This window comes from Sceloporus occidentalis, unplaced genomic scaffold, assembly GCF_023333645.1.
Source record: "Sceloporus occidentalis isolate IW3139 unplaced genomic scaffold, rSceOcc1.0.p SCAF_21, whole genome shotgun sequence".
Classification (NCBI taxonomy): Eukaryota; Metazoa; Chordata; class Lepidosauria; order Squamata; family Phrynosomatidae; genus Sceloporus; species Sceloporus occidentalis.
The window spans coordinates 4,993,963-5,021,410 of record NW_028317001.1 but is presented as its reverse complement, the minus strand read 5'-3'; the positions used below and the strand labels follow the sequence as shown (position 1 = coordinate 5,021,410).

The following is a 27,448-nucleotide window of genomic DNA, read 5'->3' as shown; positions in this document are numbered from 1 at the left end:
AGTAGAGAGGGAGTTCTTGAGCTCATATTGAGTCTACTTCTTCAGATCCGTTTGGTCTGAATGCTACCGAGATTTGTTCAGAGGGAACACATTGCCGTTGCCTTCCTCTTAGGCTGAGAGAGTGTGACTTGCTCAGTCTCTCACCCAGTGGGTTTCCATGGCTGAGCGGGGATTCGAACCCTGGTCTCTTGGAGTCCTAGCGCCAACACTCGAACTGGTATACATGGCTCTGAGAGGGGCACACACAACCAAGCTCTTATATAAGAAAGGCACTCTGGCGGTGGTCATTTCGGTGTCATTGTGTGCCTCTGAGTCACTGGCGGCGACCCCAAAACAGAATTGTGTTCACAGTGGGTTTGTCCTTGCTTTCCTCTGAGGCTGAGAAAGCGTGACTTGACCCAAAGTCACTCAGTGGCTTTCCATGGCCGAGCCAGGATTCGAACCCTGGACTCCCAGTGTCCTAATAATAATAATAAATCGAAGTGGAACTTTGATTTTCAATAATGCGCACAGACATTTCAGAGCGCATGCGATGTGCCTGCGAATCTGGTCTTCACAGTCGCCCTAAGATGGGATGAAAGTTATATATGGTATATAGACATATATTAAATATACATAGGATATGAGTTAGAAATAGATAGAGGATAGATAGAGAGTATAGATGCATATAAGTATTTCACACACATACATACACATAGATGTAGAGGTATATATATCGTGAGTTACAATTATAGATGTGATGAGTTAGAATTATATAGAAGATAGTATATTTATACAATGACTTAGAATTATAAGGAATATATATAGAGAGAGGAAAGGAGTTAGAATTATATAGAAGATGGATGGATGGATAGATAGATAGATGGAATATATATATTATGAGTTAGAATAGTATGATGAATTAGTATTACATAGTGTTTTTAAAATAGTATATGCAAGATAGATTGTATATATGTTTAGAATTATATGGAATATATATATATATTCATATATATATATATATATATAGGAAAGGCGTTGGAATTATGTAGAAGATAGTATATATATGATGTGAGACATATATGATGAGCTAGAATTATAAGGAATATACATTATATATATTACACACGCTTAGGAGTTAGAATTAATATATATGTAATATATATGATGAGTTGCAATTATATAGAATATATATATATATATATATATATAGAGAGAGAGAGAGTTAGAATTATATAGAATATTTATATTAAAGATATATGTGTGTGTGTTAGGATATATATATTCTATGTAATTATAACATATATATATTAAAATATATTAAATAGTGTATATATATATATATATATATATATATATATAAATATATATATAAAATAGAAATAGAAATAACATGGCAGCAGGTGGGATCATCTAATTAATAAGTAACGCCCCCCTGCCAGCTAATAATTCCTAACTATTAATTATAAGGGCAAAGGAGGTCCAGAATGGAGGCGGAAGAGAGAGAGAGACTGAGGCACACTGAAAGTCCTGGCAGGCGAAGCAGGAGGAGCCACTTCCGCCCTTACAGGGGCGGGGGCCAGGTGGCGTTTTTCCGCTCCACACCGGAAGTTCCTCTTTTCTGGCTTCTGCCTTCGGCGGAGGTCTCCCTGAAGGCCGGGCAGGAGAAGCAGGAGGAGCTACTTCCGCCCTTACAGGGGCGTGGCTAGGTGATGTCCTTCCGCTCCACACCGGAAGTACCTATTTTGGGGGGTCCCCTGCCTTCTATTAGGCGGAAGCGAGGTCTCCACCGGAAGTAGTGGTGTGTGGGCTGGTGTTTCCTTCCCCAGGTGTGTCATAAGCCAGTGTTGTTCCTTAATGAGGGGTCAGCAAGTGAGTCTCCCCCCTTTTATTGCTATTTGATTATTAGGTTCATTGATGGCTTAGAGTTTCATTGTCACTTTTGGAAGCCTCTGGAAGGGAAAAAGAGGGATGCCAATAAATAGAAGAGCAACATTAATAATGCTTATTGTCTTTATTATACATCTATAAACATTATATAGCTATAATATGTGCATTTTATATATATATATATATATATATAAACATTATTAACAATATTAATCGTGTTTATAGATGTATAATAAAGGTAATAAGCATTATAATATATTGTAATTATATGTAATATATTATGTACAATTATATAAATATCTATAATATTTATATTATAATATAGGTATCTATTATAAATATTTAATATATATATATATATATGTACACCTTAATTAACAATATTAATCATGTTTACAGATGTATAATAAAGGTAATAAGCATTATAATATATGTTAATTATATATAAAATATTATGTATAATTATATAAATATCTATAGTATTTATATTATAATATAATACAGATAGCTATCATATAATATAGACGTATATGTATACATTATTAACAATGTTAATCATGTTTAAAGATGTATAATAAACATAAGCATTATCATATATAATATATATAATACGTTATGTATAATTATATAAATATCTAGAATATTTATTATATAGATATCTATTTTATAATATTATATATGTATATAGATTATACTTAATGTTCTATATATATAATATTATATATATATATATATATATATACATATACACATATAATAGTTTACATATATATATCTCAATATTATGTGTAATGTTCTATATGTAATATTTAATATATGTTTATATATATAATATCTAATATATATAAATAATATACATAATGTTTTATATATCATTATATATAATAATGCTTATTATGTTTATTATAATCATATTAAAATTTATATATGTATAATAATCATAATAAGCATTATTATATATATTCATTATATATGATAGATTCTGTATAATAAATATATAATTATTATATATAATGTTTATTATATTTATTATGCATATATTAAAATGTTTTATATAATTATTATATATAATAATGTTTATTATATTTATTATGCATATATTAAAATGTTTTTATATGTATAATAAACATAACAAGCATTATATTATATGTAATAACTATAGATAATACATTATTATATGTAATAGCTATGGATAATACATTATTATATTTAGTAGCTATAGATAATACATTATGTATAGTAATATATATATATATATGTGTGTGTGTGTATATACATATATATATATATATATATATATCATAATGAATTGTACAGTATGGGCAGGTTTACTTTATCTATTTTATTGTTTGTATGTACAGCGTGGTGTAAATCTACAGCGCTATATAAATGAAGCGTAATAATATATAATATTATATATACACATATAAATATACATATCTAAATATTATATATTTATATATACATATGTATGGCCTGCCTTTCCTCCAAGGGACTGAAGGCACCATACAAAGACCCCAAAAAGGGCCATCTGATCCAACCCGATTCTGCCATGCAGGAATACACCTTCAAAGCACCCTCAAGAGATGGCCATCCAGCCTCTGTTTAAAGAATCAAAGCTACTTTCGTGGGACCTTGGTCTGCCTTCTCTCAGCAGTTACTCTCCTAACCATCCACTTTCTGCCTTATTGTCGTTTCCAGGGCACTTGGGACGATGGGGGACTGTTCAGCTTTGCAGTTTGTCAGCCCTTACGCCTTCGAAGCCATGCAGAAGGTGGACGTCCTGCGCTTAGCCGCCTTGAGCGACCCGGAGCTCCGCCTGCTGCTGCCTTGCTTGGTGCGCATGGCCTTATGCGCGCCGGCTGACCAGAGCCAGAGCTGGGCTCAGGACAAAAAGCTGATCCTTCGCTTGCTTTCCGGAGTGGAAGCGGTCAACTCCATCGTCGCCCTGCTCTCTGTGGATTTCCACGCTTTGGAGCAGGATGCAAACAAGGAGCAACAGCTGAGGTAACTCCGAGGGAACAAATAATACATGTTCGGTCTTAAGACTTGTAATATATATTCGCCCAGCTGCCTTATTATATCCTGTGCAATTCTTAATACAGCGGTGGAGATCTGCAAACGGCCCTCCACAATCTTGAGTAGTATGTAAAGAGATCTTGTAGCACGAAATGGATGGCCTTCACTACAGAGAAACTACCTTCCCCAAGGCTATTTTAGCTGGGTTGAGCAGATGAAAAATCATGAGCCCTATTGCTTTAGTAAGAGTCCATATTTTATGTTCTGAACCGCCATCCTCTTCTTTTAGGCATAAGCTTGGAGGAGGCAGTGGCGAGAGCATCTTGGTGTCCCAGCTGCAGCATGGCCTTGCCTTGGAGTTCGAACACAGCGATTCTCCCCGGCGGCTCCGTCTTGTGCTTAGTGAATTGCTAGCCATTATGAACAAGGTATGTCCTTCCCCCCCCCCCCTTTCTTCCACCCCTAAAACACAAATGGAAGTTCTGAAGGCGACTTTTGTTGCGTCTCCCTTAACCTCCCAAGTTCCTGACTGGAGAAAATGGGAGCAGGAGTCCAAAACATCTAGAGCAGTGGTCCCCAAACTGTGCCCTTTAAGGGCTTTGGGAGTTCATAAATACATGTGGAAGGGTCCTCAAAGAGGTCTGCATAAATGGCAAAGAGATTGGGGACTTCAGATTATCCCAGATTAACAATACATTTGGGGAGCTGAAGTCCAAAATCTCTTAAAGGGCACAGTTTGGGGACCGCTGATCCAGAGCAAAACGTTCTTAAGCTGTCTGAAGTGGAGGACCATCAAGGTTTCCCTTCTCCCAGTATGCAGGGGACCCTCACCATATTTGTGCCCATTGCCTACAGCTCTTTCTTTCTTTCCTGGAAACCGTCCACAGAGTGGCAGCCAATGGTTTCCAGGCTAGCACTGGTCCAAATTGTAGAAGCCTCTCTGAGAATGCATGCAGGTCTTTCCCTCCTCCTGCTATTTGTTCAGTTTGTTGGCTGCTGGCTGCCGGTTTTGTGTTTTTGGGAAAGCGCCTCTCAAGATAAACGTCTCTTTGCAGGTGGCAGACTCAAATGGTGAGTTTTTCTTCAAGTCACCAGAACTATTTGAGAGCCCAGTTTATTTGGAAGAAGCGGCCGATGTACTTTGCATCCTGCAAGCAGGTATGTGCCCTCGGAAGTGTGTCTCCTTTCTACATATGTCTGAGGACAGAGAAATAGGCTGGAGTTAAATGATTCAGGGCAGGAGTAGATAAAGTGCAGCCCTGGAGTGAGTAACATGTGGCCCATCTCAATCTGGTAAATGCAGAATCAGTTGTCTCCTGCAAACTCCAGAAACAGCAATGCAGCGTTCCATTTTTTCACACTGAGATGGATGATCAATAGCACCAGAATGCTATGGGCACCCCTTCTTTCTTATCTTGTCCCCTTCGCAGCTCATATTAGATCCTCAAATTTTCCAGAACCAAACCAATGTTCTGTTTGGGTGGTGATTCTTATAGCGTTAAAGCAAGGATGACTGTTGCTTTTATTTAAACGCAATCTCTTTCCCTCCAGAACTGCCTTCGCTGTTACCTATTGTGGATGTGGCTGAAGCTTTATTACACGTGAAGAACGGAGCTTGGTTCCTCTGCCTCTTAGTGGCCAATGTACCTGACAGTTTTAATGAAGGTATCTAGCATAATTAATACTGGGAAAGGTGTTGCTTACTGCACGGAATATTTTACTTAGGGCCCATACAGACAGGCCAAAATAAAGCTGCTTCGGCTCACTTTGAAGGTATGTTGTTTGAATGACACACGCATCTTAAGAGGCCAGAAGCTGCGCCCAAACTGCGCTCCAGTCCTTAGGACTAGAATGTGGCTTTGGCGCGGCTACTGGCCTCTTAGGATACATGCATCATTTAAAAAGCATACCTCCAAAGTGACCTGAAGCAGCTTTATTTAGGCCTGTCTGTACGGGCTCTTAGGCCTGTTACAGACTGCCAAAATAAAGCTGCTTTGGGTCTCTTTGGAGGTATGCTGTTTAAATGATGCATGTATCCTAAGAATCCGGAAGCTGCACCAAAGCTGAACTCCGGTGCTTAGGAATGGAGTGTGGCTTTGGCGCGACCTCCGGACTCTTAGGACCCATGCGTCATTTAAAGAGACCTGAAGCAGCTTTATTTTGGCAGTTTGTAACAGGCCCTAGTTTAGTATTTAGGGTCACCATACATTGTATTCAGCTTGATGGCAGTCCCTACAATGAATTTTAGGGGTGTACACTACAGTGCGGTGTACAAACTTTTAATTCAGATGGGTTTATGAAGGGCCAACATCCATTGTGGTGAAATGGTTTAAGTGCTGGAATAAGACTTTGAGAGACTTGGGTTTCTTTGAGAGACATTCCTTGTTTGGATGTGGAAATCCAGTGGATGTACATTGGGCAAGTCACACTCCCTCAGCCTCAGAGGAAGGCAATGAGAAACCCCTCTGAACAAATCATAGGTTGCCATAAGTTGGAAATGGTTTGATATCACTCAGTAACCACAACAAGAGTAGAAGGGATGTAATTGACCAACATAGACCCTTTCCCCACTGTGCCTTTGGCCTTTTCCAGTTTGTAGGGGCTTGATCAAGAACGGTGAACGGCAAGACGAGGAAAGCTTTGGGGGCCGTCGCAGGACAGAGGCTCTCCGGCACCTTTGCAAGATGAACCCCTCCCAGGCGCTGAGGGTCCGTGGCATGGTGGTAAGCACTTTTGTATCTGCCTTCGGAGGAAAGGGAAACTACAATGGGTGGAGCAGCCCCTTAATAGGTAGATAAATAAAAATAGTACAATAAAATAAGTACATTGAAAAGAATTTTTAAACTGGTCCAACGTTGAACATCCCAGCCTGTCCTTTATAGTAAATCCCTAAATGCCTGTTTGAACAGGTAGGTCTTCACCTGCCGGCGGAAGGCCATCAAGGAGGGAGCCGTTCTGATCCATTCCCTGGGAGATCAGGGAGTTCGAGAGTCTAGGGGCAGCCACTGAGAAGGCCCTCTCTCGTGTCCCCACCAACCCTGTTTGTGAGGATGTTGGGACAGAGAGAAGGGCTTCCCCAGAGGATCTTAGAGTCGGGGCCGGTTCATACCAAGAGAAACGGTCTGCCAAATAGTGTGGGCCTGAGCCATGTAGGGCTATGTAGGTAATAACCAGGACCTTGCATTGTGCCCGGAAACAAACTGGCAGCCAGTGAAGCTGTTTCAACAGGGGCATTGTATGGTTTCTGTAATCTGCCCCTGTTAATAGCCTGGCCGCAGCTCTTTGAACCAGCTAAATTTTCCGAACACTTTTCAAAGGCAGCCCCATGTAGAGCCCATTACAGTAGTCCAAACGGGATGTAACCAAGGCATGTACTACTGTGGCCAGATCAGGCTTCTCAAGGAACGGGCGCAGCTGGTGTACAGGTTTTAAATGTGCGAAAGCACTCCTGGTCACAGCAGAGACCTGGGCCTCCAGGTTCAAAGCTGAGTCCAAGAGTACCCCCAAACTGTGAACCTGTGTCTTCATGGGGAGTGTGACCCCATCTAACACAGGCTGGATCCCTATTCCCCGATCTGCCTTCCAACTGACCAGGAGCACCTCTGTCTTGTCTGGATTAAGTTTCAACTTGTTTGTCCTCATCCAGTCCATTACTGAAGACAGGCACTGGTTTAGGACCAGGACAGCCTCCTTGGATTGAGGTGGGAAGTAGTAGTAGAGTTGAGTGTCATCTGCATATTGATGACACCGCACCCCAAAACTCCGGACAACCTCTCCCAGCGGTTTCATTTATATGTTAAACAGCATAGGGGACAACACAGAACCTTGAGGGACCCCACAGGTCAATGGCTAGTATTGAGTATTGGGTTGAGAGCTCTGGGGAAGACCCTTCTCCGGCCGAACTTAGCTTTTTAGGTGCCTTTAGTTTAATCCTGTGGGTTTCTCTTCTCAGGTTCTTATGAGCTTGGCAAAGGAGCAAAGATCCTGAACAGCTTTGCAAGGGAAGAAGCTGCCTTTGCATGGGACAGTGGTCATTCTAGTTGAGTGTTATTCCTCTGCTAGTACATCTCCCCTTTCAAAGTAAATGATCCCCCGAGCATTTCTTTCTTTTTCTTTCTTCTTTGCATGTGGGATTAGGTGGAGGAATGTCACTTACCGGGGCTTGGAGTGGCTTTGACTCTGGACCACACAAAGAACGAGTCTTCAGAAGATGGCGTCAGCGACCTGGTGTGCTTCGTGAGTGGCTTGCTGCTGGGGACCAATGCCAAGGTTCGGACTTGGTTTGGGACTTTTATCCGGAACGGTCAGCAGGTGAGAACAGACTCCCGCTTAGTCTGGGAACAGGTAAAAAGGCAAAAGACGTTGCCAGGGTTTGCTAAATAAAATTATTTATGGATGGATGGATAGATAGATAGATAGATAGATAGATAGATAGACAGACCAAGTATCCCTTCTCTGGAATTCTGAAATCCAAAATTGTCCTTATGGTTAGCTGGGTCCCATCCCCAAGGTATCTCATTATATGTACTATGCATATATTCCAAAATCCAAAACGCTTCTACTCCTGAACATTTCGGATAAGGGAGGCTCAACCTGTACATAGAAATATAAGCTAATGCAAGCTGTTATACATAAAACAAACTGTGCTGTTGTAGAGGTGGTTCTTATTTCCGTGTTGTGGTTTTGATCATTGTGTGTTAGGGAAGAATCTGTATTATTACTTGTCAAATCATCACATTTTTACATTGCGGTGCACCCAAAAAGGTAACTCGCCGATATCAGAACCTCACGCATGTCAGATTGTAAACCACTGGCTTTGCATCCTGGTTTTCAACTTGTCTTTCACTATGGTTTAGGCAGTCGTGTTTAATATTAAGGAAAGCAATCTGTGATTGGTAACTGCAGCACATGGTTAGATCCAGAATATGGTTGAGTCGTTTTAACGAAAGTGTGTTTTGCATGATAACTCGTAAGAGAAAAATAATGTCTCTAAAAGGAGTATCCAGGCTTCTCTTCTCCTTCCATGCCCACAGAGAAAGAAAGAGACCATCAGCTCTGTGCTCTGGCAGATGAGGAGACAGCTGCTTCTGGAGCTGATGGGTATCCTGCCCACCGTGCGCAGCATGCACATTACAGAGGAAGCGGAAGCTGACACGGACACCAACGTCTCTGTGTATTCAGGGCTGAAAGAGGAGCATGTCGTCAAAGCCAGCGCACTCCTGCGTCTTTATTGTGCTCTCATGGGTATCGCTGGCTTGAAGTAAGCACATTTCAAATATACCTTTTCAACTTGGAGGAGTTGGTCGTGTTATTAAGATTCAGTGTTTTTTCCAAAGTAGGTCCTTCTTAGTTCTAGACCAGTGCTGCTCTAGCTACCTGATATGGGGGGATCAACATGGGTTCTCTCCCCCCTGTGCTGTGGATTCAAATCCCCACTCACCCATGGAAACCCACCATGTATCCTTGGGCAAGTTACACTCTCTCAGCCTTAGAGGAAGGCAAAGGCAAGCCCCCTCTGAACAAATCTTGCCAAGAATAGCCTTGGAGAAGATGAGCATAAGTCAGATTAAACTTTAAAGGCACATGAAAACAACAACAGCCTCTCTGTTGTGAGAACCAGTGTGGTGTAATGGTTTTAGTGTTTGGATCAGGACTCTGGGAGATAAGGGTTCGAATCCCTACCCAGCTATGAGAACCCACTGGACATGTTTCACTGTCTCATCCTTAGAGGAAAGCCATGGGAAACCCCTTCTGAATAAATTGTGCCAAGAAATAGGTTTGCCTCAAGCTCACCAGAAGTTGGTAGTGATTTGAAGGCATGCAGACTTATAAAACAACCATTTTATAACAAGCCATTCCCCCCATTGTGTATTTGTGGGAGTGTGTTGGGTCTGTAGGCAGGGGCTGATTCTCCCTTTGTGTCATTGTCGCCCAGGCCGACGGATGAGGAAGCGGAGCAGTTGCTCCAACTCATGACAAGCCGCCCTCCAGCAACGCCAGCTGGCGTCCGCTTTGTTTCACTCTCCTTCTGCATGCTGCTGGCCTTCTCCACACTTGTCAGGTACCCTTTTCACCACAGAAGTGGCCTCTTTTTCGCCTCTTTTTCTTATCAAAAGAGTATTCATTGGCTGCGCATTGTTATATATTTATGTCATTTCTATCCCACCATTCTCCCAATATGGGACACAAAGTGGCTAACCATTTCTCTCAAAAACCAAATACAGGCCCTTTACAGACAGGCCAAAATAAAGCTGCTTGGGGTCACTTTGGAGGTATGCTATTTAAATAATGCGTGTGTCCTAAGAGTCTGGAAGCCGTGCCAAAGCCATGTTCAGTCCTTAGGGCTGGAGCATGGCTTTGGCGCAGCTTCCGGACTCTTAGGACACATGCATCATTTAAACAGCATACCTCCAAAGTGACCCCAAGCAGCTTTATTTTGGCCTGTCTGTATGGGGCCACAGTTAGGTTTATAGACCTAGTCATGTTGATCTGGAATATTGGTGTGCAAAGGGATCTTGTAGCACCCTTACTGAGTGGAAGAAGTTGTAGCATAAGCTTTTGAAACCGTAACCTCTGCATCTTTTTAGCACTCCAGAACAGGAGCAGCTGATGGTGATGTGGCTGAGCTGGATGATCAAGGAAGAAGCTTATTTTGAAAGGTAAGTGTGTTTCCCCCTTTGGATATCACTGTACTGCATCGAAAGAAATGGGTTCATATCCATGAAAGCTTGTGCTAAAATAGAAACCAGTTAGTCTTAAAAGTGCTGCTACTTTCTTTTTTCCCCCTTCTCTCCCTTCCTCCTTTTTATGCTGCAAGAGACTAATGTGGCTGCTACTTTGAAATTTTCCTCCTTTGCTTTCCCCATTTGCAGGGGGAAAACCCAGCTGCGTCAGGACTGTTCCACCCTCACTACCCTTTGTAATAACTCTTTCTTTATCCTGTTTTGACAGCACTTCTGGGGTGTCTGCTTCCTTTGGAGAGATGCTCCTCTTGGTTGCCATGTACTTCCACAGCAATCAGCTCAGCGCCATCATCGACTTGGTCTGTTCGACTCTGGGAATGAAGGTAACCTCGTGCGTCTTGTTGGAAACTCCTTTCTCTGCCTCTCTCTTTGCTGCTTCGTGTTGTGTTTCTGGTTTGTTGGAGTCATCTCCTGCCTTTCTACTGGAAAGCTCTTGGAAGTCCACATTTGCATGAAGTGGTTTCAGCAATATGATCCAGAACAGAGAGGGATCTCTGCAGCAGTATGTAGAGAAGGTTCCTTTTTCAGTCCCTGGCTTGTTTCAAACCTAAAAGAATCAAGGAATGAGAAAAAGATACTTCTTTCTGCCTGAGACACTAAACATTACCTGCTTGGCAGGGACTAGTCACACGAAAGCAGTGTTTCTGTGACTAGAAGGACAGTTTAAAGCAACCAGATCCTTGTGTCTTGAACTGTTAAATTTCAGCAACCCTGGTAGAGATGATGGAAGTGGTAGTGTAAGGAATCTGGATTATAGGGATTTCTGAAAGTGTAACTCAAATTTCCCCTCCCTTAGGACCCATACAGACAGGCCAGAATAAAGCTGCTTCATGTCACTTTGGAAGTATGCTGTTTAAATGATGCATGTGTCCTAAGAGGCCAGAAGCTGTGCCAAAGCTGCATTGTAGTAGCCCTTAGGACTGGAGCATAGCTTTGGCGTGCTTTCCAGCCTCTTAGGATGCATGCAGCATTTAAACAGCATACCTCCAAAGTGATCCGAAGCAGCTTTATTTTGGCCTGTCTGTATTGGTCCTTAGTTACTCAATTTCATGCTCAGAGTCTTGGACTATAAACATAATGAATAACCCATGGTCCCGCATTATGATTTAACCTTTGCATGAGGCTGATAGTAAAGAAACATTAGGTAGTCTCTCCAAAATCAGAGGCACACTATATAAGGAAAAATGTGACAAGAATGTCTCATTACATACATTTAATTCTTTATTTCAGATTGTCATTAAGCCTAGTTCTCTGAGTCGCATGAAAACTATCTTCACGCAGGAAATTTTCACTGAACAGGTAAAGTGGCAAGAAGAAGATGGCTGGCCCTCTTCCTCCTGAATCACCTTCTATATTATTTCAGCTTCCAGGCCGATAAATCTAAGCCATGTCTGTGAGGTGAACTGCCTCACAGTCCTGAGTTCAGTTTAAGCTGGAGTACATTTGCTTTTGAGCTGTCGAGTTTTGGATTTGAGGAATCTTGTCTGTCGTAGGTGGTCACTGCTCACGCCGTCCGCGTGGCAGTCACAAGTAACCTGAGCGCCAACATCACTGGCTTCCTGCCCATCCACTGCATTTACCAGCTTCTCCGGAGCCGATCTTTCACCAAGCACAAAGTCTCCATCAAGGTGGGTAACTCAAAAAGAAAGAATTGCTGTTTGGTCGCTGGCATCTCCAGTTGGGATTGGGAAAGGACTGTCTCAAGTTCCAGATATCTGTTGCTGTGCAAAGTAGGAAAGAACTGGACTCAAACGGTGCAAAGTCTTGGACCCAGTTTTAGATGGAGGAGCCATAACTGAATGACAGAGAAGGGGGTTTGCACATGGGAAGGTTCAGTGCTTGGCCTGAGGACAGGATCCATACCTTGGCGTTGTTGGGCACCTATTGAGGTGGGCACTTTAGGGATTGGCCCATTGGTGACTCCCAGACCTTTTTAGCCATGTCGCTGCCACTTGCTCAACCTCTTCCAGAGAGGGAGAGTGCCAGCAAGCAGGCAGAGGGGAAAATTGAGCTTGTACTTCTTTTTTCTTTGAACAGAAGGTTGGCATGGGGTGAAGGCAGGCAGAGATGTCTCTCAAAACCTGAATCTAAGCCTCTGAGCCTGGCATTTCCAAAGCATGGAGTGTCTGGGCTCATGGCCTCAGCTGCTAATAAAAGGAAGGGAGGGATGGGACTTTATTTTCCTCCTAGTGCATCAACTGAAACTTTGAAGGCTAAGTAAACTCTCTGTTCCTTTATTTTAAGGACTGGATCTATCGGCAGCTGTGTGAGACCGCCACGCCACTCCATCCTCAGTTGCTGCCTCTAATTGATGTCTATATCAACTCCATCCTTACTCCAGCATCCAAGTCCAACCCAGAGGCCACAAACCAGCCCATCACAGAGCAGGAAATCCTGAACGTATTTGAAGGACTAATGGGGGTAGGGATATATATCTATGTGTGTGTGTGCATGTCCATCTAGAGCAGTGGTTCTCAACCTTTAGTCCTCTAGATTTTTGAGACTTCAACTCCCAGAATTCCTGAACAATGAGCATCCTGACTGGGACTTCTGGGAATTGAAATCCAAAACATCTGTAGGCCCAAAGATTGAGAACCACTGATCTAGAGAACTGGAAACCTTGTACATGCATCTAAATTAATTGGATTTTTCTGCTGCATTGGTTTTGACTACAGATATAATTCAATTAATATAGAGTTAGATGTGTTCCAGGGCAGTGTTATTGCGCAGATAAAAATGGGGAGGAAGCCTTTGAGCTTGTTGGAGGAAAGGCAGACTGTATATTTAACAGATCATGACATTTAGCCACAGTTACTAAGGTTGGAACAGCAAAACAATATAGGCACGCCCTGGATGTTCTGGAAAGACCAGGGAGTGCAGGAGAACTTCATGAAGGCCTCCAATTTTTGGTGGCAATGTTAAATCTACTTTTCTCTCTCTCTCGCACACACACCCGATGAGTTCAGAACAGACAACAAAAGGATACGGTGGCCACTTGACACGAGGGCTCAGTCCTTAGAAAACCAGTGGGATAGAGGACTTGGAAAGAGTGCACGATTTTGACATAAGAGCTTGGTGTGGGGCAGGACCATCGCATTGCTTTGGGTGCAGAAGGTCCCAGGTTCAGTCCTAGAATCTCCAGTTAAAAGATGTGAGTAGCAGAACATCAGAAATGCCCCTTTCTTCTGTAAGTAGATTGTAGTGCACTAGGAAAACACAAGGTTTGAGTCCGTACGGGAGCAGCTGCCTATATTTATTATGTTTCTTCCTCTCTCTCTTTTATTTTGTTTCTTGTAGGGAGGAGAGAATGCTCGCCGGAAACAGCGCTACGGCATCACAGCCCAACTTCTGGTCCTGTATTATGTCTTGTCTTACGAAGAAGCAATCCTGGCCAGTTCAAAGACTCTGGGTATGGGCCAGGGATGAGCCAAACAGCCAAATTTTCCTTTTCTAAACAGTTCTTTTCTGGACCATTTTTTCCCTAGACAAATTCTAGTCAATTTAAGAAAAGGGATCTGGGGATCATGTAGCTCTCCAGATGTTTTGGTCTTTTAACCTCCAGAAGCTTCATGATCAGAGTGAATGTGGTGGGAATTATAGTCTAAAATGTCTAGATTCCTCCACTCCTGACCTAGTATATGGGAGTCCACATCTCTCCTCCTTCCCCGCGTGTGTGTGTGTGTGTGTGTGTATCTATATATAATATAGATATAGATATCTGATCGTATGTGGTTTGTGGTTGCTTTTGATTGATTTGATTATTATTTGTGTTGCCTCTTTCATTGCAGCTGCCATGCAAAGGAAGCCCAAGTCTTACTCTCCTGCCTTGATGGATCAGATCCCAATCAAATTTCTCATCCGAAAGGCTCAGGGGCTGCAGCAGGAACTGGGAGGTAACACTAGCTGGGATTTAATTTCCATTTAAAACAAAAACGCAGGCCTGTAATGATGGCTTATGAGTGCAGAGAGAAGAAAACAGCATTCTGTAAAGCTGTGACTGTGCTGAAAACATGGTTCAGGTTGCAGGATTCTGCTCTTCTTGGTGCAGAATCTGGATTTCCTCGGTGTGGAAATTTAACTCTTGTTACGTTTTTATGTTGGGTTTGCTTCTCATCCTTTTTGATCAGAGCTTCTGTTACAAGGTGCCAAATGGACTTTGGTTGTTTAGGCAACTTGTAGGTTTTTATCCATCGATCCCAACCCCATTTTTTGGCTCTTGAAGGCTTGCATTCCGCACTCCTCCGTCTCCTGGCCACCAACTACCCCCATCTGTGCATTGTGGATGACTGGATCTGTGAGGAGCACATCACGGGCACCGATGCTTTGCTGCGCAGGATGCTTCTGACCAATGCTGCCAAAAAGCATTCTCCCAAGCAGCTTCAGGAGGGTAAGAGTCCTAGAATGCCTTTTAATAGCTGAGTAGTAGGAGTCTCTTTGGAAGGACTGCAAGAACAACCTAAATGATATAACCATCCCGTCCTCTGTGTGTGTGTTTTGTGTGTGTGTTGTGTATAGTATGCCTTCAAGTCGTTCTCACTTAGGATGACCCTAAGGCAAACCTATTGCAGAGTTTTCTTGGCAGGTTCCTTCAGAGGGGCTTTGCCATTGCTGTCCTCTGAGACTGAGAGAGTGTGACTTGTCCAAAGTCACCCAGTGTGTTTTCACAGGGCTGACTATACACATATGTATGCATTGAAGATCTTATTAAAAATCAAAGCTGGAATGGCATCCTGGCATCTCTCTTTGAATGTAGATCTCTCTCTCTCTTTTTGCACTCTTTCCAAGTTCTGTATCCCACTGGTTTTTTTGTAGGTTTGGTTTTTTTTTTTTAAATCATGGGCCTGTTACAGACTGCCCAAATAAAGCTGCTTGGGTCTCTTTGGAGGTATGCTATTTCAATGACGCATGGGTCCTAAGAGTCCGGAGGTCGCGCCAAAGCCACACTCCATTCCTAAACACCGGAGTGCAGCTTTTGGTGCAGCTTCCAGATTCTTAGGATGCATGCATCATTTAAATAGCATACCTCCAAAGAGACCCGAAGCAGCTTTATTTGGGCAGTCTGTAACAGGCCATGATGTGGCTTTTTACTCAGCTTTGTGCCTTATAGACCTCTATCCATTGAGCCAGTGGTGGGGAATGTGTAGCTCACCAAACTTTCAGGAACTGCAACTCCCATCACCCCTCACCATTAGTCAGGCTGGCTGGGCTGATGGACATGGAGTCCAACAACACCTAGGGTTTGAGCGTGGAACCTTTGGCCCCCAAAATGTTTGGGTCTTTGACTCCCATCATTTCCACTCACATGACCAACGGTCAGGGATTATGGGAATTTTAGTTCAAAATGCCAGAGAGCCAGTGGCTCCTCTCTTCCTGGTTAAGAAGGCCTCAGCTCCCCATCCTTGCTCTAAACCCTGTATGTATTTGATAAACCTATCTGTGGGATGCCATAATGTATTTCCAATGTTGTGTTTTGTTTTGTTTTTCAATTCCTTAGCATTTTCAGCGCTGCGGGGAAATCACACTCAGGTCCTGCAGATTCTGGAGCATTTGACACTCCTCTCGGCAGGAGAGCTGATCCCTTACGCAGAGGCGCTGACGTCAAATATGAACCAGCTTCTCTATCCCGGGATCTCTCGGCGAATCCTTCAGACGGTTAACCGACTGTGGATGGTGCTGAACACAGTCATGCCACGGAGGTAAGTGGTTCAGCTGCTGCCCTTTGCTCAGTTGTACTAGCCTTGCATTATGTGCTTCTTGTCGGGCCTGTCTTCGTGTCCTCTTTGTGGGATTTCTAAGGGGGGGCAGTGTCAGGTTGTCCACCGTGGGAAACAGGTTTGGATAGTTCCTTGTATGTAGCATAGTTATGATGTGTATGTGTATATTATAGTGTTAGTATAGTGATTTGAGTGTTGGGCTACGATTCTGGGAGACCAGGCTTTGAATCTCTGATAGGTGTGGAAATCCACTGGGTGACTGTGGGCAAGTCATGCTCTCTCAGCATCAAAGAAAGGCCCTCTGAACAAATATTGCCAAGAAAACCTTAGGTTAGGTTTGCCATAAGTCTCAGCTTTAGAGGATGTCAGTGGCAAACCTGACCCAAAGAAACCTTGCCGAGAAAACCTTACAATAGGGTTGCCTTATGTTGGTGTCAAGTTGAAGGCATGTAATAACAACATGTATAGCACAGGGAAAGTTTGACCCATGGGCCTCATACAACTTCACGGACCCTACTTTAACAGCCTTCAAAGCCCCTCTCCCAAATTTTAAAGACCTGTTTGGTATGATGTTGGGGCAGAAATTAAGCCCAGTGCTCACTACATTTCCCCAACCTTGTTCCTTATTTTTCTTCTCTTTCCCCTCCAAAATGGCAACAAGAAGTGATATGGCATCACTTTCTGTCCCCACTTTGGAAGTGAAATGGAGGAAAAATAGGTTTTTGGGGGTAAATTTGGTAGGGTGCATCCTGTGAAGGGCAGAGGAAAAGATTTGGCTGTTGGCCTCTACGCAGTTGCCCACTCCTGATAGGATGCTAATAGAGAGACTACCAAGCCTGATGTTCTTTTTAAACCTGATTTGGAAATGTAGCCCCTGTTGACGGTCAGATAAGTGGCTTCCGGGAATCAAAGTATCAGCTTCACAGTCCGTTGTTCTTTTGGTGTTTTTATAGGTTGTGGGTAATGACTGTGAATGCCTTGCAGCCGTCCGACAAGATGATCAGACAGCAAAAGTACACTCAGAAGGACCTGATGATCGACCCTCTGATTGTGTTGAGATGTGATCAGAGAGTCCACCGGTAAGCGGCCTTCTCTCAACAGTGGGACAACCAGTTCTGTCTTAATGTTTTGCCAAAATGTGTCCATGTGTAAATGGGGACGTCTGCTGCCTCCTTGCTGGGATCCCAGGAACTGGCAGTGTTTCTTCCCCAGCTCCACATCTGGTTAATGTTTCCTCCAGCCACTTGGCAGCGACCATGCTGTATGATGGGCATTGGGCACATTTGCGTCCCTGTTTCTCCTCCTCTGACCTTCTTTGCTTCCCTGCCCACTCCATCCATTCCACTCTCTTCCTCCTCTTCCTTTTCTGTACTCCTGGCTCCCCAGCCTCTGGGTCTTTTAACAGGTTTAGCAACTGATTTGGGTAAACCAATATGAACCAGCTAAATGACACCACTGTCTCTCATCCACCTTCTCTACCACTGTTCCAGACATGCCAGCTATCAATCACTAATACTGTGCAATGATCTGAATTATGCATATACCATAGCTCTAGGAGACTTGTAGGGGGAAATATATATATAGAACAGGGGCAATAAGTCCTGAAATTCAGCTTCAAGTTTCTAGCCCTTATGGGTGTCATTATTTACCTTGTCTGCTGAGGCTTCAGAAACCAACACCATTACTGTAATGGCAGGTGGGGCATCAGTATCTATCCTGTGACTGGCGATTTATTCTTCATCGATAGTAGGATATATTACGTGAAAGGAGAAACTGTCCATTTGCTAAGTGGCCAGATTGGATAATAGCTTTTCAGAATTGATTCACATCTTAGACTTCCTGAGTGCAGAGGTTTGAAAAGGCAATGCTTCCTTACCTATTACCTATAGGGCAGATTAAGAGTTCTTTTGCCACTTTTGTTGTTTTTCATTTCAGATTGCTTTTTCCTGAGGAGTGATTTCTTGCCTCTTCTCCTCCCCTTTGCTCTTAGGTGTCCTCCTCTGATGGATATCACCCTCCATATGCTGAATGGATACCTTCTTGCCTCGAAAGCCTACCTGAGTGCCCATCTCAAGGAAACGGCAGATCAAGACATCCGTCCATCTCAAAACACTTTAATGGGCCTGGAAGCTCCAGAAGTCACGAGGGAAGAACTGAAAAACGCATTGCTGGCTGCCCAGGTAATTCTTCAAAAGCTTCTCTCTCAAAATCCTCAGCCAGGGGCACCTTGGGTAGGTTTCTAAAAAAATAATAGGTGCCTTTTTGAGGTTGCAGTATAAGTCTAGATTCCATCCCACAAAGGTGTGCATCAGCACTTTGAAGTAGCATACTTTATGTACATCTTATAGGAACATCCGTCCCACCCCAGCTACTCTCCAGATGTTGTTGATTCCAGTTTCCATTCTACCCAGGCATCATAGCAATGCTGGATGGAGATTATGAGAGTTATAGTCAACCACATCTGGAAGGGGTTGGGGTGAAAAGGCTTGCCCCTATGGGTTGCACCCAGAAACCCTAGGTATGCTTTGTTAACAGGCTGCCATGTTGTACACCAATACCAGTCACAAATTGTAGAGAGATCTTGTAGTACCCTTGAGACTAACTGAAAGAAAGAAGTTGGCAGCATGAGCTTTCCTAGACTTCAGCCTACTTCCTCAGATGCATTTGTCTATGAAAGCTCATGCTGCCAACTTCTGTATTTCAGGGAGTCTCAAGGGCGCTACAAGATCTCTCTACATACTCCCATTTGCAAAAAAATCATAACAACATGGAAGGTGAAGACTTGAGGCTGGGTTCAAAAGTGCCCACGTTCCATTTTGCTCAAACGTCTTTAAATGTTACGCTCTATCCCAGAGCATTGGTCTGTTGGGCGAGCATCTTCTTTCAGCCTGCCATCTTTTCTCCTCCGCACCCGCACCCCTTCCTTGACATCCATTGAAGTGTTTTATAAACTCTGCAACAGAGGGGTAATAGAGCATGAACAAACATGAGCCCTCGCCCTTTTGTCCGCCCATTTAATGGAGGCAGCAGGAAAGAATGCTGTCTGGGGGACTGTGAGCCTCTGGCAACAGTCCTTCGACTTCTTCAGTGTCTCTGGGCCGGCCTACTTGTTACGCTTGCTTTTCTTTTCATTAGCTCTGATTCAGTCCCTTTTTCCCTCTCTCCCTCTCTCCCTGCCTTCACCCAAGTGTGATTAAATGCTCCCAACTTGCGGTGAGGGTGTGTGGGGGGTGTTGAGCCAGTGGTTTTGCAACCGCCGTCACATACGTCCTTTTCAAGAGCCAACAAAAGGGAGGCCGAAGACCCTCACGCTTCGTTGGGCTGCTCAATCTTGTCTGCGGCACAAGTTACTCCATCCAGAACCAGCACAACCCCTTTCATTGTTCTTTTTTAGCAGGGATTGTTGTGTAAGTGGCTAACCAGGCCTTATCCTGAAGTTAGGGAAGCTCCATGCTGATTTTGCATCTCCGACGTTAACGTTTCTGTCCTGGGACGCTCCGTTCAAAAGGCCCGCAAGCAGCTGTCCTCCGTCCGTGTTGCAGAAATGGGATTTCTGGGTCTGGGAACTCGGTCGGTCACAGCTAGAGGGAGTTGTAGTTTATCACTAGAGGGATAAGAACTAGAGCGAACTCCACTGTTCTTCATTCCTCCATATGAGCAGCAGAACTAGAATCCATATGGCAGCATTAGTAAAAGATAATAAGGGAGCCTTGCCTTTTATAACATGCACTAGATTTTATTTCATTTCACTTACAGTAGCCATTCTCGTCGTTGTTATTTTTTACCTACAAGTAGTTTCTGGCTATCACCACCCTATCACTTGGCAAGATTTCTTCAGAGAGGGTTTGGCTTTGCTGGAGGCAGAGAGAGTGTGACTTGCCCACGCTCACCCAGTGGGTTTCCATGGCTGAGTGGAATTTGGACCCTGATCTCCTGAAGTCCTAGTCCAACACTCAAACCGCTACACAACAGAGCAGCGACAGAGGTTGCTTTTCTTTCTCACACCTCACTGTTTTAGTCAACTACAGATTACACAAGCCCCTAGTTATTACAATATCATGATTTATTTATTAGCTGTGGTTGGAAAGAGGAGGAATCCACACAATCAGAGTTTTGTCCTATCTCCATCTCAAGGCAGGCAGGGATAGGATATGACATATAGACCAAGCCGATTGGATTCTTGGTTGCAGCCATCTTGAGTCATTGGTTCTCTTTCACAATCCTCATTCTTTTGGTTAATTGTGGAATAAACGAAACCAACGCTATGACAATATCCTGACTTTTTTCTTGCTTTTGGCTTGTTTTTCTTTCTGTCCTGTTCTCTGTGTGCCTTCGGCTGCTGCTGCCCAGGACAGTGCCGCGGTCCAGATTCTCTTGGAGATCTGCTTGCCCATGGAGGAAGAGAAATCCACAAGTGTCAGCACTGGCAGGCTGCTGAGGAGCGTCCCGGGGACGGCGGGCTCCAGCCCTCCGAAAAGACAACCCAGAGAGGAAGAAGAGGAGTGGGCAGACGGGGAGAAGGAAAAAGAGAGCCTCCTCTGCAGCCTTCGTGAGGTGCAGTGCCTCATCTGCTGCCTCTTGCATCAGATGTTCATTGCGGACCCCAACATCGCCAAGCTGGTTCACTTCCAGGTGCGTGGATGCCGCTTTTCTGTCTTCTGCAATGTTCAGCACCAGTTTGTAAAACTTCTACTGCTGGTGGTGATAATGGGAGGGTTATAATCCCCCCCCCCCCCAAAAAAAAAGGTAATGTTTCTGGGCTCTGCCTTTCATCTTGTATAGAATCATAGAATCGTAGAGTCGGAAGAGACCGCAAGGGCCATCCAGTCCAACTCCCTGCCATGCAGGAAATCACAATCAAAGCATCCCTGACAGATGGCCATCCAGCCTCTGTTTAAAGACCTCCAAGGAAGGAGACTCCACTACACTCCGAGGGAGTTTGTTCCACTGTCGAACAGCCCTTACTGTCAGGAAGTTCCTCCTAATGTTGAGGTGGAATCTCTTTTCCTGCAGTTTGCATCCATTGCTCCGGGTCCTAGTCTCTGGAGCAGCAGAAAACAAGCTTGCTCCCTTCTCAATATGACATCCCTTCAATATGGTATGTCAGAACATATGCTGCACAGCCTTCCTTGGTTTAGCAGCGGCTCTCTGGGTAGAAAGAGCTTTCCCGTCACATGCTATAGAGGGGAGAATTTGGGTGTTCCAGATGTTGGTGTGCTTATAATGCCATCGAGACTTTGGAACTCCTCCAGTCCAGAATGGCTGCTGGCTGCGGATATTCTGGCTGGAATCAAATCGATTAACATTACCTTTCCTTATGTGAGCATTTGCCCTGATCTCACGTAAGGTCAAGGTAACATCAGTGGAAGGAGAGGGCACTGTTGCTCCCATATGTTCCTCTGCTACATCATTCGTGGTGTGTGTTTGTGTCTGTCCATCCATCTTTGTGCTCCTGTAGTTCTTTCCAAGACATCCGTCTCACAACACCTTTGCTCCGAAGACACACACCTCCCTTATTTGGAAAAACAAGCATCTGAGAGCTGGCAGCCTTTTCTCCCCCATTACCACTGTCAATTTTCCTCTCTTTTCCTCCATGCTGCAGTGTCTGTGACCTTTTTCATTTCTCCCTTTCCTCTAGCAGCAACGGAGCCTGACTTACAGAGCCCCCAGGAACCCATGTGACAGTTGTAGTCCAAAAAAGTGACATCTTTGACTTTTGCAGCTCCGTCCCACCTCAGTTTTAGCCAGACTGTGTCAGAAAAGCCCTGGGTTCCTCATTCCTGTTTTAATTGTTTTAAGATGGTTTTTTAATTAAATAAACTGTAAGCGAGCTACACACCCAGTGAAACTGTCAGCTTGGTTTATCATGGTATTGCTACACTCTGGTCATTGCAGGCCTCAGTCCTTCTGAAATAGCTTCCTTTCAACAGTGGGCTGAGCTGTCTCTTTCCCACTCCTTGAATTCATTTGAATCAAACGCCTTGCAATGCAACTCAGATTTCTTTCTCTCTTTCTATCACCTCATCTTTCTATTGGTTTTGTCTTTGGGTTGTGTTCAAACAGGGCTACCCGTGTGAGCTGCTTCCCCTGACAGTGGCTGGCATCCCGTCGATGCACATTTGCCTGGACTTCATCCCTGAGCTGATCGCTCAGCCTGAACTGGAGAAACAGGTATTGCTTGGGGAAGGTAGCTTCTCTCCTCACGCTCTCCCTTCCAAACCCTCCACTACATTCAGACTTGAAGAAATGTTCATAGGAAGCCTCTTTCTTCCAAGAACATGGTAGCATTCCCTTTTGTGCCCAGAACCTCCATCCCTTACATACATACATACATACATACATACACATGCTTGCTTATTTATTGCATTTATTTAACTTATTTGCTACCTCTATCCTGGAGTGAGGCCTGAGTTAAAAACACATTTATGTGTACTCCATTAAAAGCTTCTTCTTCTCCTAGCAAGTTATGTCCTTATGAACTTAAAACTTGGGCAGGCTCCAATAGGATGATAATGCCTTTCATATTGTCTGGATCCAAAGTAGTAACCAGCATGTAGATACCAATGCGTGTTTTATGTCTGGGTTTTCTGTTTGCTCTCCCCTTCCAGATTTTCGCCATCCAGCTGCTTTCTTACCTGTGTATTCAGTATGCGCTGCCGAAATCCCTCAGCGTGGCGCGCTTAGCTATCAATGTGATGGGGACACTGCTAACTGGTAAGACCAGAATCCTGCAAGGTGTTAGAATTTGGGGTGAGGGAGCTGGAGTTGTGACTGAATCGGAGGAGGGATGTGTGGTCACCACCCAGTTGTGGGTGGATTGCAGTTCCCATCAGTGTCTAGGTTAGCTTGGGCTGATAGAAGCTGCAATCCACATGTTCCCCAATCCTGAATGATTATCACTGTAGAAAGAAAGGAGGATTTCTCCACGCTGTTTCCGCAGTCAAGCTTCCGTCTTAGGAAAGGGAGAAATGAAACAAGAACACACCATTGCAATTGCATGAAAGGTGTGTTTTTAATTTCCTGCCTTGCCAACCGGACAGAGAATAAGCTTTCTTTCCATATGACAGGACATAAATATTTAGATGCATTTAAGATTACGGCAAGAATGGCTACGCACTTAGAAAGTAAAAAGCGGAAACATAAGCCTAAAGGGACCTATCCGACTTCATAAAGATACCTATCCATTGAACAGCTCTTACAGTCAAGAAGTTCTTCCTAATGTTTAGATGGAGTCTCTTTTCTGGTAAATGGAATCTCCTGGTTTGTTCTGATATCTGGAGAAATAGAAAACAAGCTGGCTCCATCTTTTATAGGAGAACCTTTCAGATATTTAGCAGGGGCTCTATCATACCACCTCTTGGTCTTCTCTGCTCCAAGCTAAACATGCCTAGCTCGCGAAGTTGTTCTTCATAGACTTCGTTTTTGGATCTTTTATCATTTTGGTCACCCTCCTCTGGACACGTTCCAGGTTCTCAATGTATTCTTTGAACTCTGTTGCCCAAAACTGGACATAAGGGCTCCACTGCTTTCCTTGATCTGCACACTATGATGCAGCCTGTCATTTCAAATTATTTCCTTTTTCTCCCCAGTTTTAGCTGCGGCAAAACGTTACGCCTTCTTCGTGCCCACCCTGCCTTGCTTGGTTTCATTCTGCCAAGCTTTCCCCCCTCTCTACGAGGATATTATGTCCCTGCTTATTCAGATCGGACAAGTTTGCGCCTCGGATGTGGCCACGGAGACGAGAGACTTCGACCCGATCATAACGCGTAAGTGTTGAACGCATGTGGAAATGTGCCATAGATGGTGCTAGCTGGAATCCTTTCTTATCCTGGGAAGAGAGGGTAGCTGCGATCTGGGACTTTCTACACTCAAATCATGTAATTCTCAATTAAACTAGTGCCCCAAAATACCGGTCCTAATTTCCACGTTGAGCCTCAACCACTGCTTCGTTCCTTTTTGAATTCTCCCCAGGTCTGCAGCAGCTGAAGGAGAAGCCGTGTGAGCGGACCAGACTCCTTAAGGAACCCATTTGTAAATCCGGAGCAGGAGACACGAGTAGCGCAGACCCCAATGTCCAGCTGTGCCACTGTATTGAGAATACGTTCATTGAAATCATCAACATGAGTGTTGGCGGTGTTTAAGCCCCTTCCAAAATGGAAGGGCTCTTTGCTAGGCTGATTTCTTGGTGGAAAGAGGACGTTTTGCAGGCCAGCGGAGCTGAGAATTGGCTTGGAACAAGCAGTTGCTTTTCCATCAGGGTGGATTCGATGCCGCGTCACCAGTGAAAGATGTGAATGCCTGCTTTTAGTGAAAGCATCTCGGGTTCTTGCTAGTGGGCTTCGTGGAGCGCCTTCCTTGGAAGGATCCACAACCGATTGATATTTGAATGCACAGTGTATGCTGACTCTGGTGTGCGCCACATGGAAATCTGGATGCAAACTTGAATTCAGAGTCTCTAAAACAAGACTCTCTTGACTTTGTTTTTAAAATTTAAGCTTGTTTTTTAAAAATTTTTGGAAGAGGCTGTTAAGAACCAAACGAAAACGCAGGATGTTTTGACTGTGACGTGAAAACGTATACATCGTGGTTGGCGCACAGGGAAATTGCTTTCCAGTTGCGTGCTCATAACTGGCTGAGTTTTCAAAAGGGTCAAAAATGGTGATAAGGAAAATAGGAAAATGTCTACAAGTTTAATCCCATGCTGCCTTCATTCCCGAGAAAGAAGTACTTGTTTGTACTGGTGATTTTTAAAGCTCTTTATAGCTGCCATTTGAATTCTACACTCAAGCGAAGTTGAACCTGACGCTATTCTTTAAAAGCTTCGTTTCTTCTTCTGATGGTTCAGAATATCCTGCTTCGGTGTAATGGTACCCGCCAGCCTTCCTTCCTTATGATATTATGCTCCGAACCTATTGTAATTTATTTTTATATGTTAGTGTATTGTAGTTGGTTTCTCATAAAATAGTGGAAAAGAAGTAGGTATGTTTGCATGCCTTCTGGTTTCTCAGGCTGTAACATTTTAATGTACATTTCAATGAGGACCCGGTGCATATAGTGTGTTTCTTATAAACGTTTCTACTGTTCCGATCTCTCTTTCTCTTGTACTATATCTATATATCCTATGGAGTTAACAGCAAATTTTTGCGTAGCCAAAATGCCACTGTCTGCAATGGGGTTTGGCCATATTGGCAAGTGGATCCCAAAAGTGTTTGTGTGTTTCTCTTTGTGTTTGTGGCTTCAAGTCGCCTGTTGACTTATGATTTTTACAAGAGTCCAAAGAACGTAATGGAAGAAACCCTGGGTTGCCCCTTAAAAGTCTAATGAAGACTGCCCCACTGCTGTGGGAACCTTCTAGATGCTCTCGTGGTTCATGCGCAAGATTTTATCCATCTTATCTCCCCACCAGACACCACCATCTTGGAGTATCTGTCGCCGCCACTGACACTGTGTCCGAACTCAAGCTTTCCAATAGGTAGCATTCTCAGAGGCTCAAGTGTATCATACAAATAATGAATTATTAAACTGGAATTGAACTTAACATCACAGATTTCCATGATGCATCTAAATCCTGATCGATGGATGCTCAATCTGACAAATTGTGGTGTGACTTCAAGTCATTTTTGACTTATGGCAAAGCTATCATTGGGTTTCCCTGGTAAGGTTTGTTCAGATGAAGCTTGCCATTGCCTTCCTCTGAGGCTGAGAAAGTGTGACTTGCTCAAAGTGAATCCACACAGTGGGTTTCATGACCGAGCCGGGATTTGAACCCTGGTCATAGTCCAGCACTGAAGTCACTATGCCAGCATTTTCAAAATCTTAAACATTTATATGCATACACAACCATATTATCTGACATTATCTGATAAATTAACCTTGTACAGCGCACCCGTGCCATACGCGGCCTTGAGCATACGCGCTCAAGCCACGGGGCGCGTGCGGGGTGGAAGGGGTGGCGCGTCCCATTCAATTGAATGGGCGCGTGCGCCCGTTGCACCCTGCAAGCACCCGCGCCGCCGCGCACGAGCCCCATTGTTTCCAATGGGGCTTGAGCATAGGCGGAATTCGCCTTACGCGGAGGGATCCAGAACGGATCCCCCGCGTAAGGCGAGGACGGACTGTATTGTTATGTTAAAGTAATTAGCCTAGGCACAAGCTGCATCCGCAACGCAGAAAATAACAAACGCTGACACCGCCGTGGCTGAATGCTGTGGAATTCTGGGAATTGTAGTTTGCCGTGGCACCTGAGCCCTCTGGCGGAGGAGGCTAAATGTCCCACCGACCTACGGTTCCCAGAATTCCATAGCAGTTAAAAGTGGTGTGGAAATAGCTTTAGGAGGGGAAAGAACTTAAATCCACCACAAGATGTCACCATAGCCTAACATAAAGCCATGTGGCTTGTGCCAAAATGAAAAAGCAACCCTCAAAAGTCTCTTCCTCATAGACAAAAGTTGGCTTTTCATAAAAATTGGAGCTGAGAATGTTTACAGCAATAATGTTTCGGTTGTAGTTTATTGCAGCACCAGAGTTCTCTCTGGCAGAGAAGGCTAAATGCCTCACTGAACTACATTTCCCAGAATCCCCTAACATTTGAGCCACGACAGTTAAAGCGGTCTCAAACTGGATTATTTCTGCAGTGTGTTTTTGACTCTGGAGGACCAAAGTTTGGGAATCGCTGTTCTAGAATTGTCTCCTTCTCTAAACTTGCCCATTATCTATTTACATACAGTTATGTGATGAACATATAGGTTCAAACAAACAATTGTACTGATACATCTAATTGTTGTAGGTAGTGTTACAACCAATTGCTAACTACATAAACCAATTGCTAACTACATAAACATTTTATTTGCTTATTTTACTTCCTAATTTGCTCTGCTTTTGGTTGGTTGGTTGGTTTAAAAGCACACTTTTTGACCAACACCAGTTGCATATAATATTCTCATATTATATGAGATAAATATGATATTATATTTAATTATATAATATATAATATATATAATTATATAATATTTCTAATATAATTATAAAAATATATAAATAATAATAATTAATATTAATATTATATTAATAATATAATTTGCATTATTCTATTATATTTAATTA

General features: G+C 43.6%; 1 protein-coding gene across 1 annotated transcript; it reads left to right on the top strand.

Annotated features, from left to right (window-relative positions):
• The first annotated feature begins 1,771 nt into the window (after positions 1 to 1,771).
• LOC149301468 (integrator complex subunit 2) lies at positions 1,772 to 25,416 on the top strand. Its single transcript, XM_089483985.1, has 25 exons — positions 1,772 to 1,851; positions 3,571 to 3,876; positions 4,178 to 4,316; positions 4,944 to 5,046; positions 5,440 to 5,553; positions 6,481 to 6,611; positions 8,026 to 8,199; positions 8,922 to 9,148; positions 9,824 to 9,949; positions 10,476 to 10,547; positions 10,840 to 10,954; positions 11,862 to 11,930; positions 12,125 to 12,259; positions 12,876 to 13,052; positions 13,929 to 14,040; positions 14,420 to 14,524; positions 14,854 to 15,018; positions 16,126 to 16,327; positions 17,299 to 17,424; positions 18,336 to 18,525; positions 20,696 to 20,977; positions 22,409 to 22,516; positions 22,954 to 23,059; positions 23,935 to 24,111; positions 24,317 to 25,416. The coding sequence occupies exons 2-25, from the start codon at positions 3,584 to 3,586 to the stop codon at positions 24,484 to 24,486; spliced, it is 3,618 nt and encodes a 1,205-aa protein (XP_089340111.1). The 5' UTR covers positions 1,772 to 1,851; positions 3,571 to 3,583; the 3' UTR covers positions 24,487 to 25,416.
• The last annotated feature ends 2,032 nt before the right edge of the window (positions 25,417 to 27,448 follow it).

Excerpts from the sequence above, each read along its gene's own strand:
- LOC149301468 (XM_089483985.1), top strand. The coding sequence starts at position 3,584 with ATGGGGGACTGTTCAGCTTTGCAGTTTGTCAGCCCTTACGCCTTCGAA. Across the intron at positions 10,548-10,839 it reads GAAGAAGCTTATTTTGAAAG|CACTTCTGGGGTGTCTGCTT; the intron begins GTAAGTGTGTTT and ends CTGTTTTGACAG. Across the intron at positions 20,978-22,408 it reads CCAAGCTGGTTCACTTCCAG|GGCTACCCGTGTGAGCTGCT; the intron begins GTGCGTGGATGC and ends GTGTTCAAACAG.